The 20,491-nt window shown below is 36.2% G+C and overlaps 1 protein-coding gene and 1 long non-coding RNA gene across 4 annotated transcripts in view; one reads left to right on the top strand and one right to left on the bottom strand.

Annotated features, from left to right (window-relative positions):
• The first annotated feature begins 225 nt into the window (after nucleotides 1–225).
• Nucleotides 226–4,942, top strand: LOC128224623 (uncharacterized). Of its 2 annotated transcripts, none has more exons than XR_008259511.1 (4): nucleotides 226–1,144; nucleotides 1,589–2,019; nucleotides 2,540–2,714; nucleotides 3,251–4,942. It is a non-coding gene; the product is annotated as an uncharacterized LOC128224623 (long non-coding RNA). The 2 variants fall into 2 exon arrangements; XR_008259510.1 differs by having other exon boundaries at nucleotides 226–1,115.
• A 4,994-nt stretch (nucleotides 4,943–9,936) lies between these two features.
• Nucleotides 9,937–20,491, bottom strand: part of LOC128224115 (speckle-type POZ protein-like) — a 29,755-nt gene continuing 19,200 nt past the window's right edge. The window contains exons 1-2 of one of the 2 annotated variants that reach the window (XM_052933799.1): nucleotides 17,110–17,721; nucleotides 9,937–11,832 (exon numbers count right to left, since the gene is read on the bottom strand). In XM_052933799.1, the coding sequence (XP_052789759.1) occupies nucleotides 11,117–11,832; nucleotides 17,110–17,452 (1,059 nt within the window). In that variant the 5' untranslated portion in view covers nucleotides 17,453–17,721 and the 3' untranslated portion in view covers nucleotides 9,937–11,116. Of the gene's footprint in view, nucleotides 11,833–17,109; nucleotides 17,722–20,491 lie in introns of those variants that run through there. The other variant, XM_052933800.1, reaches the window with a different exon arrangement.

A 20,491-nucleotide genomic window follows, 5' to 3' on the forward strand; every position in this document is an offset into this window, starting at 1 on the left:
TCTCTTAATACCTTAGTCATTTTTTTATTTGTATCAGTGACACTTAATAAATGAGTTCAAAGCGGGTTTCTTTAATTGATTGATGATTACCTTACAATATTTGGCTGCGTTTATACTTTGTTACATATTGGCTGCGTTTTCTCTATATGCCTTTATTGGCTGCGTAAAAAGCTGCGTTTTATACCGACCCTGAGTAATTAGTCATCAGATATGTAAGTGTTCAAAACTAAATGAATAAGAAAAGAATATCGAATATAATTATATTATATAATATGGTTAATTTTGGGAAATATTTAAATGCATGCGCTAACAAAATAAATAAAACAATAATATATTGGTAACATACTAAATTATCGAAATATATCAGTGTGTCCAATTTTGAGGTATTTGGACAAAAATGGATTTTATGATTCAACACCTTTCTCAGCATTGAGGTATCATGCTATAATAAGATTCATTTATAATCACAGACATATAAATCTTCATTGTGGTACCACTCATTTTAAATGACTACATATATCGTGCAGTGTTCATCGTCGTATTTCAAATAGTCTTGTTATTGACCAACTGTACACTCAACAGAATGGAGAAAGTACCACTAAGGGCCAGGTCAACCTTACGCTTTATGAAGGTTTTCCACTTCGTTGTTCATGCGTTTCTCTATGCATTGATCGAAGATGTTTTTTCTGTTCACGTTGAAACTGCTTTGGGTCAACACTTAGGGTCATTAAAACTCAACGGAAGTCGAGACGAAAACTACCTACGCAGGTTTTTAGATCAGCATTTGAAGTCAAAAGGCGATTGTAAGCACTTCAAGTTTCGCGTAGTTCAGTTATCTTTACGATCAATGGGGAATCATAACCCTGGTTACGTAAAACTTCTTGAAAATGTCAAACAGGTTCGAAATAGACTCTTTAGCCTCATCAAGGGAAACTTTTGTATTTCTGAAGCAGACGAAACCTCTATGAACTATCACATGGAATCATTTCTTGAAGATGCGTTAGAAAAGCTGAACGACGATAGTCTAATAAGAAAAGTAGACAGTGTTAACTGCACCGATTATAACCTATTGTTCGATGAATTGGAAAATTGGATTCAGGAAGATGAATCATATGGTTGGTATCAGTGTTCAGTTTATCTTTAGGTAATGCAGTGACCGTTTTTTGTCAAATTGTTTTATTAGAGATCGATTCAAACAGCATTTCACATAATAAGTATTCATATTATAAAAATACTTTTTAATATGATTAAATGTTCTGAGGGAAAAGTTGTTTAACTCCTTATTGCACCACCAAAGGATAGATGTTGAATGAACAATAAAACTTGATAACTATTTTATTTATTTTATTTGTATCACCTTTTGCACTATGGAAGGCCTGAAACAAAAACAATGTCAATACGACACTACGTAAGACATGAATACAAGATTAATGTTTAAATAATATAAGGAGTAATTTCAACTTCTCGTATTTCATGCTGTCAGTTTTGAAATGTTCATTCAACATTTGGCATGTACTCAACTACGTTATACAATATTTTATGAGTATGATATTTTGAACCAGCATGCAAATTTACTCTATCGTTTCAGTAAATGACTATCTTTCCCGCTTGACACATGGAAAATTTCAAAAGCTTTCGTTGGGGATATCGTTGACTCGTGACAAACTTTGCCATTTTGTGTCGTAAGTATTCCATTTGTTCTTGCAAGGAAACCTTGGCGGCGGCTGCATTTCCATTTCAAATGAAGAGAAAAACCATCTGAAAGATCACAGTTCTTTTCACGACTCTTGTAAAAACTGTGATGGATCAAAACAGTTTTTCAAACGGACACTTAATGGAAAAAGATCACCAAACGAATCATGTGAAATACACACATATCTTATTAATATGTTCGTGTTAAAAAAGGATAGAAAGCTGCGTGATATCCTGTCCTGTGAAATTAAAGATTTACAAGATATTATATGCCATTGCAGTCTTTTTCAAGAACCGAACAGAGGTGTCAATGCATTTCTCAAAGAGGTATGTTATTATACAGTTGTGTCGCTTCATTTTAATGTTGACTTTAGAACACACATTGAAAATAACGCTTATACAATAAAAAAACTTTCGAGAGGACCTCGATAGTCTATAGTGAGTTTTAATTGTTCCCTTAATTCAGTAATTGATACCGTTCCGTTAAAGGAAATACAAGAAATTGTTGAAACATCCCTCACTATTTACATACCAGCTGCAATACATATAGTTAAATATTTTATAAACAAATAATCAAATCATGTTTCTTTGCCATTCGACCATTAATGTGGCATACTTGCATACATTACTTAGTCTGAACATGTACCAAGGGGGTAAAATAAATCCGATATAAATATTTTATCAATGCCATAACTTTAAAAAAACCAGGTCCTGGTTTTATGGCACAAAGAGCAAATAAAACACTTATCGACACATTATCTGCCAAGATATTTAACAAATACATAATTTGGTTTCTCTCTTGGCTCTGTGAGTGTAAAGTCATGTTGTCTTCATTGTACATTTTCAGGTGACAAAAGCCAGGAACGAAATTGCTCATTCAACGAACAACACGATGGAATCTCCAACTACTGAAACAATATTTTAAAAACATGGTTGGGCTTTTATGCGCTCTATCGCAGTATCGAATTATTTCGAAACCATTGAAAAGCGAAATGAAAAACGGCGAAAGAGATCTTGAACAGGTAATATATGCACGGTTTCTCTGCGTAAAGGATTTCGTTGTACCTATATAAATCTACACGGGCTAAAACAAGTTCATATTTACAAATAAAGAAATGGTGTCAGATCAACATGTCCTCTTATGATAACAAGTTTGTTTTTCGTGTATATTTATACTTGGATAACATCAAAATATTGTCAAAAATGGTTTGCTTTTAATTCGAAGGTCAGCATGTTGAATAAACGTACATCTTCGGTAGCATTTCGGTTGAACTAGAAATCTCCCAAGTTCAATCCATTCCCTGGTGTTTGAAATATTTAGTTTCATTCATAGTAACCAAGAAGTAATACATATGTTTTTTCCGGGTACACAACGTTTACCCATACTGACAGATTTAGCATATTTCTAAGGATAATTGTTGACGCGTTTATGTAATAATAGAATGGTGAAACCGGATTTTAATACCGTAAAAACCTTCTAAAGTAAAATGTTCAAGCTAAACACCACCTTCAATGGGCTCATCCGACAATTATTCTTGTCATTTTGTGTATGTTTAAGCTTAGCACCAGCAAGATCATCGTGCGTATATTTGAGGATAACAACGAAGCTCTTACGGAAAAGAAAAGAGCACTAGTGGCAGATATTGCAGAAGCGAACATCGCAGAAGTCGATCATATTTCAGGTCTACTTAAAGATGTACTCAGAGAAAAAGAACACTTAGAAAAAGAGTACCAATGCTATGCCAATAATGGAGCTACAATGACTTCTGAAGATGGGCAACACCTAAAACATCTTTGTGCGACCATTTTGCGCTTTGTCCGGATTGCAAGTGAAATATGTATTATACGCGTATGTACAGATGAGAACCTTCTTGGACCACTTCTTGAACGATTTAATCAACTTTGTTGATTTCAATAGGCAATCTGTGTGTTATAATGCAACATAAAACATTTTATAATAGTATTTGAGGCGATGACCTCAATTATCCATATGCTAGAGTTCCTATATCATTCGCTGTGTTATCATTTGATCACATGCTAAATCTTGTTTCCGGTTTCATATATAGCCATTACGTAAATTGTCCGTACGACACATATGTAATATAACATTCCTTCATTTATATTGGTCAGAAAATAACCACACTGCATGTTTGTCAACAAATAATTAGGCAAAATTAATTGCTTCATTGGCATATTCTAGCAAGTCATACGTTAATTTATCTGTTTGTAGTTATGATGAAGATTTAATTGGAAAACATAAGTACATTTTCTATCTAGGAAAGATCTGTTTTTAATATTTGATTTTGTGAAAAACTTTATCAAAAACGGTCGTTTCTTATTTATTAAAACTGGTAATGACGCCATGAATATATATAACAAATATTACCAGATATGACGTCATAATTTAAAAGAAAACAAATTTCGTTAACAGCATAGTGAGATTTTTTTTGTTATCATAATGTGATATCATCTTAGTATACATTCTACGAATATATAAACTCAATTGGGTTTTCCTCGTGTTTTAAAATTATTTCGGGTACTACTTTCATTTTTTTGTTTAGTTGTGATTTAATATATTCTATTTAATTTTTCTCCTCTATTTTTAGTATACTTTCTAATGCGAATGTGAAGATTTCTGATATAATCTTTATTTATTTTTTTCTCATTATGTGTTTGGCTTTGCATCTTATTTTGTTTCATTGAAATTAACCGTTTCTTGGATGCGATTTAATATTGGTTTGTTAAGAGCACGTGATATCCACCTTACAATTTGATTGGTTCGTGAACCAGGTGAAATCAATCTGGGAGTGAAACCGAAAAGCAAATGTTATGCGTGTCGTTACCACGAAACAGTTACTTAACCAAACCAGTGAATGAAATATTCTAGCAAGCTACATAAATACTTTTATGTCCCATAAATGTTATTTACATTCCCTTTTCGTAGAGAGAATACAAATATACGAGCTGATATAAGTAACAACTGCTAATGAACTTCCTTCAACATTCAAATATTGTTTTTCATTATTTCAAAGTTATCTTTCAATCACAAATAATGCAGTTATAATAATTTTAAATTACATACAAGTCACGTGCAATTCTTTAAATATGATAATATTGAAGGTCTTTTCTTTAATAGAAATGCATTTTCCGTGGCCGTTTTATTTGAGTAAAATATATAAAACTCCATTAAATCATGAGTCAAATAATGATCAAAATGTGCAAATATTGAACACAAATGTTTCTGTTTTAGTTTTATAACAATTATAAATAGAAAAAGCGTAACGGATTGTTTAAGTTAACCATTTTTATACAATAAATATCAACACATATAATTTTCGTTTCTGAAAATGTTCACAATTTTGGAAATTTCATTTTTCCAATAATCTTGATCAAACCATTTGTGGTTGAGTCTCCCTCATGTTGCTCTATCACGAACGTTGTTTGTATAATAATGGTCCATCTTACATGGTGTTTTGTTGAGTGCATGGATCAAGTACACGCGAATTTCTAAATCCAATTACAAAATTAGTAGTTTTAAACATGTCATGCCGTCATTGAACAGTGTATGACGTTGACATCACTTTCTTTCTATCCTTCCTAAAATTGTTGTTTATCTACTGATTAAGGCGAAAATCCAAAACATGATATTTCTTTCACTGCATAAGTTTAAAGAAAATGTATCCAGATTGATAATATTGTAATGGAAATCAATCTGCGCCAACAACTCAATCAAATGTCAGTATTCCATGACCTCTCTTCCTCTTATATCATGTTTGATCTTTTCTGGTAGAAGGTCAAACTCTTCCTTACAATCCCAACCTTTTGCTTCTTTGTCTTTTCTGACTTCCTCTATAGCTAATCTCTTCATATCCTTTGATGCTGGAGCATACTGATACACCCATTTCAACTTACGTAGGTTTTCCATCCATTTGTAAGAGCTCGGCGGAGAAAATCTGAGTTTAACCGGTATTGCTTTGCGAGAAGATAAATGACCGAAATTAAATCCAGAAGGTGCTTGTTTTGAGGCTGAAGTTTTCCTTGTATAAAGTTTTGTACCGTTTTAAAGTTATCCCAGCCTTTTAGTAGATCTTTTAAAGCTGCTGTGTTTATTTCATGATTCCTTATTGCCTTCTTATCAATTATCTTCTCCACCTTTTTGAGATATCATGGAATTTTGCCGCTGCCTCTCTGTCTGCCTGTGTCACCTCAGTAGCAATGCCTATACAGCGTGCAATTCATCAAGTTGACACGTTTCAGCTATCACTAGATGGCGGTACACCTCCATAGAGTAGTCAGGAGAAGTGGGATCTTCCCATTTAGACAATTCCTTCAACAGAACCTGCTCACAAACGGTTAAGAGATGCTCAACTTGGTATTCGTTAGCGAGATAAACGACCTCGTAAACGCTTTCCACTGAAAAAAGAAAAACATATTTATCAGAAAAGGGAACTTTAGAAAGACTTCTGCATAACAAATCACTGAGGATTCAGAGTTAATGCTCTGGATACTGTTTAGTGTAGACTGAATTTTATGTCCAATCGGAACAGTCAGTGTATACACGTTGCTAATTCAACTAAAATTAATCGGAACAGAGAGTATGTTAACTCTGCTTATATAATCACATTCGGAAGAGCGAGTTTGCACACGTCATTATGACAACTCACTGTCGGATCAGAAAAGTGCTAATAAAACTCACAATCGGAAGGAGGATTGATGTAACACACGCTGTTAATAAAGCTCATATTCGGAACAGCGAGTCTATTCATGTTGTGAATACAACTCCCCGTTGGAAATATGAGTGTCTACACGTTGCTTATAAAACTAACATCCTGACATGGGAGTGTGTACACGCTGCCTATACAACTCACATTCGGAACAGCGAGTGTGTACACGTGACTAATACAACTCAATGTCGTAACAGCGAGTGTGTACATGCCATGTCGATAGAGCGAGTTTGTTAATGTTCCTTATAAAAATCACGTTCGGAACAGCGAGTGTGTACACGTTGCCTATACAACTCACATTCGGAACAGCGAATATGTACACGCTGCCTATACAACTCACATTCGGAACAGCGAATGTGTACACGCTGCCTATGCAACTCACATTCGGAACAGCGAGTGTGTACACGCTGACTATACAACTCACATTCGGAACAGCGAGTGTGTACACGCTGCCTATACAACTCACATTCGGAACATCGAGTGTGTACACGTTATTAATACAACTCATTTCGAAACAGTGAGTGTGTACACGTTACTAATACAACTCATGTTCGAAACAGCGAGTGTGTACACGTTGCTAATACAACTCATTTCGAAACAGCGAGTGTGTACACGTTGCTAATACAACTCACATTCGAAACAGTGAGTGTGTACACGTTGCCTTTACAACTCATAATCACAACAGAGAGTGTGTACACGTTGCTAATACAACTCATGTTCGAAACAGTGAGTGTGTACACGTTGCCTTTACAACTCACGTTCGGACAAGCGAGTATGTATACCTTGCCTATACAACTCACATTCGGAACAGCGAATGTGTACACGTTGCTTATACAACTCATGTTCGAAACAGCGAGTGTGTACACGTTGCTAATACAACTCATTTCGAAACAGCGAGTGTGTACACGTTGCTAATACAGCTCATGTTCGAAACAGTGAGTGTGTACACGTTGCCTTTACAACTCATAATCAAAACAGAGAGTGTGTACACGTTGCTAATACAACTCATGTTCGAAACAGTGAGTGTGTACACGTTGCCTTTACAACTCACGTTCGGAAAAGCGAGTATGTATACCTTGCCTATACAACTCACATTCGGAACAGCGAATGTGTACACGTTGCTAATACAACTCATGTTCGAAACAGCGAGTGTTTACACGTTGCTAATACAACTCATTTCGAAACAGCGAGTGTGTTCACGTTGCTAATACAACTCATGTTCGAAACAGCGAGTGTTTACACGTTGCTAATACAACTCATTTCGAAAAAGTGAGTGTGTACACGTTGCCTTTACAACTCATAATCAAAACAGAGAGTGTGTACACGTTGCTAATAATTTGTTCACCTGATTTTTTTTCTGGGGTAGCACACCATGATGATGGATTGACTGTGTCGCACTTACTGAGTTTCTAACTATATAAATGCATCTTCTTTAATTTGTATGATTTTAATCATAAAATGGGTGAGATGCTCAGCTAGGCGCTAAAATTCTCGAAGACCAGAATTGAAACCGTTTCAGAACTTAAGTTTTACGCAGTTCAAATAGCATGAAAACATACAAATGTGATGTAAAAATGCTATCAGATAATGCCAATATACATTTCAACTATCACTTAACAGATCTAATGATACTTCGCTTATTAAATTGATTTAAATAAAGATACTTGACTGAAAACAACCAACACACAATTTAAAATGACTGAACACTAAAAGCGGCTCTGTTATGAAACGTCCAATTTAGAGTTAAAAGGGTAAAACGCAAACAAAAAAAACAACAAGAGACTGGTTGAGAAATTCTTATTGAATCGATTTTTCGATCGTCTGGTCCTTTTTGTTTCTTTCTTATGATAATAATTGGAAGATCAGTAGAGCTGAATTTTGACAGTTTTCTGTCGATTTTGCTGCGGAAATTTACATTAATGCGTGCGCATATCCCCTGACTTACTTTAATACTGATTAGCAAGGAAATGTCGAAAATGTTAATGATTTCAGTGCTTTCATTCGGAAGTTCACGTGTAATGTTAAGATAGTGTGTGTTTTGTAGAAAACGGACCAGTCCTCTAATTATTAAACGAAAAGGTTAACTGTTTCACACATCCCCAATACGGAACAAGTTTCAACCAGCATTCTAATATTCACATTTTCTGTTGCAAAAGCTGCGTATAAAATCCTTCCTGGGCAAAATTTAGAGTAATTTGATTTGTTTTTTTTTATTTCGCGCCCATATCGAAATCCGCCCCAAAATGTAACATCCCGTTCTAGTAAAACGCATAAGCATACTTTGGCAGTTAAATATTTGCGATAACCAAAAAATAAATACAGCAGTGCTAGTCACGTTATACGCATAGTACTTGCGTATTGCAGACGTTGGTTTTTATGTGTATACAAACAATTTAACCAATTGACCAACGTTGTGTTATGGAACCACAGTGCCTTTATACCATTCTACCATCGATAATTGGGTATATTTCAGAAACAGTTACTAACAGAAATATCTATATCAAGGATGTTCGGCTCAAATCAGTGGATTTCAATCATTTGGCCCTATAAGACCATTACAACCAATGAAAGGCGTTACTCAAGTTGTTGAGTTCTAAATAAAGTTTAACTGGTCACATTAGTTTACAACTGTGAAAAGAAAGCGAAACACACTACTAACGTCTAAAACATTTATTCTTAGGTCGAGAACATTTATCATAAGGTTCCAGTTAGTTAATTATGTGAGAATTGACATGTCATTGTAATATGTATGAGTCAGTGTCAAAAACAACGCCGACGAAGACAGCGATAGAATTTCAGTCTAGAACTAAATTCTGGGTGGAATTATTAAATTAACCATTTTGATACCTTAAATAGTCAGCTCACAAGTGTTTTTCTGTTTATTTATAATCTTGGAAATTCCATTTTTGCCAATTAAAGCTGAATCGTCCATATACTGCTCTATCAGGATATGTATTTATGAAAAACGGGCCATCATATATGGTCTTTTGATACGAGCATGGAACACGTGGAGTTTGTGTTCGTTCTACACAACAAGTATGGTATAAAACCGTCACGCCGTAAGGTAACAGTTTATGATATCACTTCCACCATATCATTCTTTTGACTGTTTGCTGAAGGCAAAATGCCAAAAGGTTGTGATTTTTAAAACAAAAGAGTTAATGTGATTTTAAAATACTATTTACAATGTATCACATTTCAAATAGCTTCTTAAAAATGGCTTTCTAAAAATAATCTATTCGTTTTGTGAAGAACAAAATATTAACAGATTCGGCATAATTCGATCTTATGCAAATTCTTAAATTAAAACAGAAAAATTGATAATACAATGAGACAAAGAAAAACAACATCCACACAAAACTTTCCAAATGACAATTGAAAATTACTGTTAATGCAATAGTTTTAAAAATAACGTTTCTGGTTTGATAACTTAAATTTATGAGACTGATGAAAACAGATGTACTGTCACCGGGTCGCTTCTCGTCCGCATTCTATTAACTAATTAATACATAACACCGAATACATTTTCCATATTTTATTCATTTATCAACTCGCTTTATTGTGAGAGGCATCTTAACCTTTTTATTTCCACTCCCAAACAAGTACTAACTACACTACAACATACAATTTCTCTTTAGGCCACGCCCATAGAATTATTAACCAACCATCCAAAAAACTTCCATTCATACCAGCCCCAAATGTAACCTTCTATTGTCTTTACCTTCAGACCAGTACTCATAAGAACCAATATTTATGCAAAAAGCTGCAGAAACAAGCTCAGTAGCAAATATTTTAAACATATACCCGGTTTAATGGCACTGGATAAACGCCAACGACATAGAACATACAATCACAAACAAGAAACAGAGATGAACAGCACAAAACTCCACAAACAGCACAGTATATACATACATAAAAAACTAAGTATGTTTATCAAGAAGGTACCGCCTTGGAACGGTCAGTAAAGTGTAATTTTACTGGGGGTTCAAACCAGTATATGTGCACAAACCTCACTCTTATCCCAACAATCCTTAATAAAGATAAAACGCAAAAGGTAGATCTTATCAAAGTATGCATTAACTTGAGGAAACTTATCAATAAATCAAATAATAATAAACGTATAGGTAAACCCCAAGTACTTCTATGATTAGAGATCCCAACTCTATCTGCAGACGGAGGAATACAACTCAGAGCACCTAATGCAAAAACATTTCAAAGATACGATGCAGTTATTGTTTGAAACTAATAACATCACACAGAGTTTGCCCAATAACATAAAAACACACATTCATGTTATATGCTTTGATCTAAGTAGGACTGCTTGTCAATTTATTTTAATCAATCGTGGAAGACACAGTATGTCCAGTAATTAAGAGCAAGTCTAGCAGATGGCTGTGCCTAATAATCCAAAGACTATCAATACTACGAGGCCATACTAATATATAGTAGTTAGTAACAATGATTTCCACATGTGGTCTTGCAGACAATTGCTTTAGCTTTTCATATTCCTAATTCAATTAAATTTGAGAAAAATATAAATAATCAACTTTGATATACTGAACTGTTTTATAACTCTGTGACAGTACGTTAATATTGCATCATTTGTGCTTGCCATGTTCAATTAGGCATTTTCCCTATATCCAGATTTATTAAAATGCGACAAATCATTCTGCATCAACAACTAACTCAAATAACACAGTTTAGTATTCCATGACTTCTCTTCCTCTTATATCATGTTTGATCTTTTCTGGTAGAAGATCAAACTCTTCCTTAAAGGAAGTGTTCAAGACTTTCGCGCCTTTGTCTTTTCTCACAGCCTTAATAGCTACTCTCTTCAAATCCTTGGATGCTGGAGCATACTGATACAAAAGTCGTAAATTACGTATGTTTTCTGCCCAAGGTTTAGAGGGAGGTGGAGATGATTTAAATGGAAACGGAAAAGGATTTGACTGACCGAATTGAGATGTTAGTACATGGGCGAAACCTATTTCATTTTGGGCTTTGTTTTGAGGCTTGGTATTATTTTTTTCAAGAATAAAGTTTTTCACTGTTTCAAAGTTATCCCCGCCTATGCCTTTCATGAGATCTTTCAAATCGGATGTGTTTATTTCAAGATTTCTAATTGCCTTCTTATCAATTATCTTCTCAGACTTTTCTGAAATTGCATGGACTTTTGCCGCTGCCTCTCTGTCTGCCTGTGTACCCTCAGACGCTATACCAATGCAGCGTGCTTGCAATTCCTCAAGTTGCAATGTTTCAGCGATCACTAGATGTCGGTACACCTCCATACAGCAGTCAGGAGTAGTGGGATCTTCCCATTTAGACATTTCCTTCAAAAGAACCTGCTCACAAACGGTTTTCAGATGCTCAACTTGGTATTCGTTGGCGAGATAAACGACCTCGTAAACGCTTTCCGCTGAAAAGAGGAAAAACATATTTTACAAAAAGGGAGCTTTATCATTAAAATTGTATAGTAAAGCAATACGGATTAAAAGATAAAGCTCCGTACAATGTCCAGTTAAACTAAAATGTTTGCCTAATCGGAACAGCGCGAATGTACGCGTTGCTTCAACAACTCAGGTTCAGATCATGTTACATATCAAAGTCGTAACCGTGAGTGTATACACGTTGCAAATACAACTTGGAACAATGAGTGGTTTTTTCATTGTAACGAGTTTGTACACGTAGCTAGTGCAAGTAATATCTGAACACGTGGAACATCGTTGCCAGTGAATTTGTTCTCTTAAACGAGGGCAAAGCTAAGTTTCAGATCTTAACATCGAATAATGCCTACCCCCGGTCCATAGACCTGAAGATTCAAACCCAATTACATTCGCGATTAGCAGAATCCTAACCAGAAGCCGACTACTTCTCGAACTCCCAAAATAACTTTTTATGCTCCCTAAATGGCCCCAATTGTAGTTGACCATTCCGAAGTTTTTCTTCATTCCCCGTAATAGTTTAACGATATCATGTGATACATTCAATCTCACGTGACAATAACCAAAATATTTTACTGGTTATCGCCACAAAAAAAAGAGCTTTTCAATCAAAATAAACTAGACCAAACCACTTTAATAGAATTTTAGTATACAAGGTAATTATACTTATTTCTGGACAGTAATTAAATTGGCCATTAGCGGTTGACCTTAGCCGTAGCCGATTGATCTTCGATGGTACCAAGTAACGTATGAGTTTAGCAAAAGGCAGATCCTTTGATAATTATTATTCAAGTCTAAATGCCATTTTTAGCATAATTATGCTAAAGCGATTAACTGTTCCATTTCTTCTCAGAATATCCAATCGACACCTGCCGGTAACGGTAATGAATCTACAATGAAAATAAACGCTATGACATTTTGACCACTTGTAGCAAAAGAAAGGATTGATGACCTAAACAGCGATAAATTAATGTTGGCGAGGGTCATTGTGTTATAATAGTGCCCGCGCCGAAAAAAAATAGGCTCGGGATTTCCCTCGAGTATTTAATCTTGCATGTGAACAATATATCGTCCCATACTGCAGAGTCGACACGGTTAGAGATAAGGGTCCTCGGACTGAGACAATTTCCCACCACCATATTCATCAAATTTGGCAACTTTTGATTTTGCCATCTGTTAAAGTCGTTCCGACGTATCCGAACTGCGCCGAGTCTTCGTTAGTGCCTATGTTCAAAACCCTGTTACTTATGTTCTTTACATTCTATTGCAATATTGTTTTAGTATTTGCAGTGGATGCTATCCGCGTCGTGTTAAGTACATTTTGATATATTTTATGAAATATTACATTTCATATGAGAACAGTCCTGTCAGTTTACGATCATCCCTCGTATACAAGTAACTTATATAACTCCCAATCGTAGTTGCAAGTGCACGTTACTTATGGCAGTGACTGTGTATAAATTGCTCATATATCTCACTGTCGAAACAGCGAGTGTGATTACGTTGCCAAAACAACTCACATGCGGAACAGTGAGTGTGTACACGTTGCTATTACAGATCATTTTCGGACAAGTGAGTGTGTACCCGTTGACTTAACAAAACACATTCGGAAAAGCGAGTGTGTACATGTTGTCATAACCACTCACATTCGGAAAGCGCGTGTTTACATGTTGCTAATACAACTCACGTTCGGACAAGCGAGTATGTATACCTTGCCTATACAATTCACTTTCGGAACAGCGAGTGTGTACACGTTTTTATTTTAACTCAATTTAGACAAAGCGAGTCTGTACACGTTGCAATTACAACTCATTTTCGGACAAGCGAGTGGGTACACTTTGCCTTTACAACTCACTTTCGGAACAGAGAGGCTGTACCCATTTCCCATATAACTCACATTTTAAAAATTATTATTAAGAGGTTTTATACTAATACTAGTACGTGAGTTTATACATCTTACGGAAACAGTTGGGACAACACAACGGGTGTACTGAGGTTGCTTATACAGCTCACGGTCGGTAGCGGGTTTGTACACGTTTCTAGTATGTTGCTTACTATCTGAACAACAACAGTATATACAATGGTAATACAATTCAAAAATATATCAGGTTCAAAACAGCAAATGTGTACACGTTGCCCATACAACTAAGGTTCGAAACAGCGAGTGTGAACACGTTGCCCATACAACTCAGGTCCGTAAAAGCGAGTGTGAACACGTTGCCCATACAACTAAGGTTCGAAACAGCGAGTGTGAACACGTTGCCCATACAACTCAGGTTCGTAAAAGCGAGTGTGAACACGTTACCCATACAACTAAGGTTCGAAACAGCGAGTGTGAACACGTTGCCCATACAACTCAGGTTCGTAAAAGCGAGTGTGAACACGTTGCCCATACAACTCAGGTTCGTAAAAGCGAGTGTGAACACGTTGCCCATACAACTCAGGTTCGAAACAGCGAGTGTGAACACGTTGCCCATACAACTATGGTTCGTAAAAGCGAGTGTGAACACGTTGCCCATAGAACTCAGGTTCGTAAAAGCGAGTGTGATCACGTTGCCCATACAACTCAGGTTCGAAACAGCGAGTGTGAACACGTTGCCCATACAACTAAGGTTCGAAACAGCGAGTGTGAACACGTTGCCCATACAACTAAGGTTCGAAACAGCGAGTGTGAACACGTTGCCCATACAACTAAGGTTCGAAACAGCGAGTGTGAACACGTTGCCCATACAACTAAGGTTCGAAACAGCGAGTGTGAACACGTTGCCCATACAACTCAGGTTCGAAACAGCGAGTGTGAACACGTTCCCCATACAACTCAGGTTCGAAACAGCAAATGTGTACACGTTGCCCATACAACTAAGGTTCGAAACAGCGAGTGTGAACACGTTGCCCATACAACTCAGGTTCGAAACAGCGAGTGTGAACACGTTGCCCATACAACTAAGGATCGAAACAGCGAGTGTGAACACGTTGCCCATACAACTAAGGTTCGAAACAGCGAGTGTGTACACGTTGCCCATACAACTAAGGTTCAAAACAGCAAATGTGTACACGTTGCCCATACAACTAAGGTTCGAAACAGCGAGTGTCAACACGTTGCCCATAGAAGTAAGGTTCAAAACAGCGAGTGTGTACACGTTGCCCATACAACTAAGGTTCGAGACAGCGAGTGTGAACACGTTGCCCATACAACTAAGGTTCGAAACAGCGAGTGTGAACACGTTGCCCATACAACTAAGGTTCAAAACAGCGAGTGTGTACACGTTGCCCATACAACTAAGGTTCGAAACAGCGAGTGTGAACACGTTGCCCATACAACTAAGGTTCGAAACAGCGAGTGTGAACACGTTGCCCATACAACTAAGTTTCGAAACAGCGAGTGTGAACACGTTGCCCATACAACTAAGGTTCGTAAAAGCGAGTGTGAACACGTTGCCCATAGAACTCAGGTCCGTAAAAGCGAGTGTGATCACGTTGCCCATACAACTCAGGTTCGTAAAAGCGAGTGTGATCACGTTGCCCATACAACTAAGGTTCGAAACAGCGAGTGTGAACACGTTGCCCATACAACTAAGGTTCGAAACAGCGAGTGTGAACACGTTGCCCATACAACTAAGGTTCGAAACAGCGAGTGTGAACACGTTGCCCATACAACTAAGGTTCGAAACAGCGAGTGTGAACACGTTGCCCATACAACTAAGGTTCGAAACAGCGAGTGTGAACACGTTGCCCATACAACTCAGGTTCGAAACAGCAAATGTGTACACGTTGCCCATACAACTAAGGTTCGAAACAGCGAGTGTGAACACGTTGCCCATAGAACTCAGGTTCGAAACAGCGAGTGTGAACACGTTGCCCATACAACTAAGGATCGAAACAGCGAGTGTGAACACGTTGCCTATACAACTAAGGTTCGAAACAGCGAGTGTGTACACGTTGCCCATACAACTAAGGTTCAAAACAGCAAATGTGTACACGTTGCCCATACAACTAAGGTTCGAAACAGCGAGTGTCAACACGTTGCCCATAGAAGTAAGGTTCAAAACAGCGAGTGTGTACACGTTGCCCATACAACTAAGGTTCGAGACAGCGAGTGTGAACACGTTGCCCATACAACTAAGGTTCGAAACAGCGAGTGTGAACACGTTGCCCATACAACTAAGGTTCAAAACAGCGAGTGTGTACACGTTGCCCATACAACTAAGGTTCAAAACAGCGAGTGTGAACACGTTGCCCATACAACTAAGGTTCGAAACAGCGAGTGTGAACACGTTGCCCATACAACTAAGTTTCGAAACAGCGAGTGTGAACACGTTGCCCATACATCTAAGGTTCGAAACAGCGAGTGTGAACACGTTGCCCATACAACTAAGGTTCGAAACAGCGAGTGTGAACACGTTGCCCATACAACTAAGGTTCAAAACAGCAAATGTGTACACGTTGCCCATACAACTAAGGTTCGAAACAGCGAGTGTGAACACGTTGCCCATACAACTAATGTTCGAAACAGCGAGTGTGAACACGTTGCCCATACAACTAAGGTTCGAAACAGCGAGTGTGAACACGTTGCCCATACAAATTAGGTTCGTAAAAGCGAGTGTGTACACGTTGCCTATACAACTCAGGTTCGATTTTGCGAGTGCATACATATTGCCAATCAATCTCACATTACGAAGATCGAATGCATACACATTGACAATACATCTTACATTCGAAAGAGCGAGAGTGTACACATTGCAAATAAATCTCACATTTTGACAAGCGAGTTTTTAAACGTTGCCAATACGACTATTAATCTGAAAAGCGAGTAAGTACACACGCTTCACGCTGTAGATGCGACACACAGTCGGAAGACCGCGTGTACAAACATTGGTAGTATAATTCAAATTCGGCAGGCAGTGTTTACATGTTGTTAATTCAACTCACATTGGAACCAGAGAGTTTGTACACGTTATAAATGCCACTCACAGACGGACAACTGAGTGATACAATACTGCTTATTCTATTCATAGATACATTTTATAAACTATATAAACAAGTTTTTAGGATCGGATGCACAAACTGCTGCATACATCAAATAAGAAAGAATTTGTAAAATAAACAAATTATAAATATAATTTAAGTTTCACAAATTCTCAGATAAACTCTAAAAATCTGACATGGATCTTTACACAATGTGTTTATCTTATTGAAACATCGGACTTTTGACGTATTTCATTCATGATAAAAATAACGTATAGTGGTCCTACCTGTTACTTGCTCCTTGCTGTTAGGATAGATACATTTGAGGAAATTTATGAAGGCTGGCAATTTTTTGTCAGGAAGTTCTATGTCAGATTTCTTTTTCTCTATGAAGTCCCTTTGAAACATAGTCAAGAAAACGGGGGACGCATGCTCTAATACGGCCTTCGTAACTGGAATCTTTGTATTTTCAACAACAAGTGTAACATCCGCCAAGCCATTTAATTCACCAAAAATAGACACATCAACGGCTGAAATTGTTTCTGATAGTGCCTGGTCCTCTTTTGAACTTTCACATTTTATGTCAATCTTATCCGTTACTTCCTCCTCACTGTAATCCACGTTCGCCATGTTAAAATCTGCAAGCGCCACGTTAAGAATACAAAGCCTTAAACAATTCGGAATGCCTGATATCACTGATGGTGAAAATGTAGCTATAGTCTACTATTTGGTGTTGTTGTTTTTTTTTTCAAATCTTATCATGTAATAGGACATTTATCATGTCAACTCCTGCCTTAAATATGAAAAATGACTCAGATCACAACGTCAGCAATTTTATAAAAATACAAATATTGAAAGCATTAACCAGTGATAAACGAGTTTATCAACAAAGACATATCGAATACCTTTAAGGACATTGATCGATCCGGGAATCGAATTACGTACACTTAATATTTTCCATTCAACTCTGCACATTCAAAAGATATTTGAACGATAGTATTCAGTAGTTTACATGTTATATCACGCGATGGGTATTCAGTATACAATGCAACTGTTCCTGTATCGAGATTTATACTGTGTTCAAATATAATAGTTCAATGATTAGTCTCCAATTCAAAACGTTTGTAAAATCTTTGTCAGGATTTGAGATGAGGTAATTATAACCTGCTTTTAGAGTGGTGTTAAATGATCCCTACGGAGGAGTAATTTTAGCAGTTAATTAAAGCATTCTGAATGTCGTTTGAAACCGTTAAGACGATCTGAATTTAGACTCTTTTTTTCATGGCCTTTAAAGTACTTGCACTCTTATATTGCAAGTAAGCTTTCGTTTGTTCTTTCATCATTTTCAACATGTTTGGCCTAACATATTTTCATTGATAGGCTTATTTCGGATTACATTTAGTGATTGCTTCATTTCTATCAGTGTTTGCGTTATGCTATCAATATTGTCAGTTTTTGTTTAGTTGTGATGAAATTCATTTTATTGCTTTAATAAAGATTTTTCCTCTGTTTTTAGCAAAAGGTTTTGATGCGAAGCAAAATTCATTGTTTCATTTCTAATATAATCTTTAATTATTCCTCATAATGTGTTTGGCTTTGCATCTTATTATTTTTTTCATTAAAATTTACCGTTTCTTAGATGCGATTTATTTGGTTTGTTAAAAGCACGTGATATCCACCTTACAATTTGATTGGTTCGTAAACCAGGTGAAATCAATCTGGCAGTGAGACCGCAAAGCAAGTGTTATGCGTGTCGTTACCACGAAACAGTTTAATTAACCAAACCAATAAATAAAATATTCTAGCAAGCTACATAAATGCTTTTATGTCCCATAAATGTTATTTATATTCCATTTTCGTAGAGAGAATACAAATATATGAGCTACTATAAGTAATAACTTCTAATGAACTTCCTTCAACATTCAAACATTGTTTTTCATTATTTTAAAGTTATCTTTCAATCACAAATAATGTAGTTATAATAATTTTAAATTACATACAAGTCACGTGCAATTCTTTAAATATGATAATACTGAAGGTCTTTTCTTTAGGAAAAATGTATTTTCCGTGGCCTTTTTATTTGAGTAAAAGATATAAAACTCCATTAAAACATGAGTCAAATAATGATCAAAATGTGCAAATATTGAACACAAATGTTTTTGTTTTAGTTATATAACAATTATAAATAGAAATAGCGTGGCGGATTGTTTACGTTAACCATTTTTATACAATATATTCAGCACACATAATTGTCGTTTCTGAAAATGTTCACAGTTTTGGAAATTTCATTTTTCCAATAATCTTGATCAAACCATTTGTTGTTGAGTCTCCCTCATTTTGCTCTATCATAAACGTTGTTTGTATAATAATGGTCCATCTTACATGGTGTTTTGTTGAGTGCATGGTTCAAGTACACGCGAATTTCTAAATCCAATTACAAAATGAGTAGTTTTAAACATGTCATTCCGTCATTCAACAGTGTATGACGTTGATATCACTTTCTTTCTATCCTTCCTAAAAGTGTTGTTTATCTGATGATGAAGGCGAAATTCTCCCCAAAAATGAGATTTTTTTTAAATACGTGTTTGTTTGATTTGTGTTAGATAATTTACAATAAATCACATTTCAAATAGCTACAATCGCTTTCTAAAAAAATCAGTTCGGGTCGTAAAAATATAAAACATACACAAATTCTTCACGGTTCGTATGCAAATTCCAAAATAATATCATAAAAATTGAAAATACTTAGTTTAAGAAATACCATGAGACAAAGTAAAACAAAAGCCACACGAAATATTTGAAATAACAAATGAAAATTACTGTCACTGCATTGGTTTATAGAAAATGTATCTATATATAATGACGATACTGTGATGGAAATCAATCTGCTCCAACAAATCAATCAAATGTCAGTATTCCATGACCTCTCTCCCTCTAATATCATGTTTGATCTTTTCTGGAAGAAGGTCAAACTCTTATTTACAAGCCGTTTCCCAACCTTTTGCTTCTTTGTCTTTTCTGACTTCCTTTATAGCTGCTTTCTTCATATCCTTGGATTCTTCAGCATACTGATACACCCATCTCAACTTAAGTAGGTTTTCTGCCCACGTTTTGAAGCCCGGCTGAGCCGATCCATCTTTAGTGTGTATAGCTTTGCTAGAAGCTGGCTGACCAAAGAAAAAAACAGAGGACGCCGATGTACTGCCAAATCCAAATCCTGATTGAGCTTTGTTTTGAGGCTAAAGTTTTCTTAGAATAAAGTTGTGTACTGTTTTAAAGTTATCCCCGCCTACACCTTTTAGTAGATCTTTCAAAGCTGCTGTGTTTATTTCATGATTCCTTATTGCCTTTTAATCAATTATCTCCTCCACATTTTCTGAAATACTATGGAATTGTGCCGCTGTCTCTCTGTCTGCCTGTGTCACCTCAGTAGCAATGCCTATACAGCGTGCTTGCAATCCATCAAGTTGACACAAATAATGTATAAACATAATTAACGACCTCCAATTTGTGTTTGCAAATCCTAGATTTCGCAAACTCAAGTACCCTTTAAATACGGTGTAATCGAATACTGGCCTATAGTTTAGTTAGAAGGCTTCATTAAGGTATGATTTTGGTGTTTTTTGTTTGCGAGATGTTTTTGGAAGTTTGTCTAATTGACCCGCCAAC

The sequence above is a fragment of the Mya arenaria genome, chromosome 17 (genome assembly GCF_026914265.1).
Source record: "Mya arenaria isolate MELC-2E11 chromosome 17, ASM2691426v1".
NCBI lineage: Eukaryota > Metazoa > Mollusca > Bivalvia > Myida > Myidae > Mya > Mya arenaria.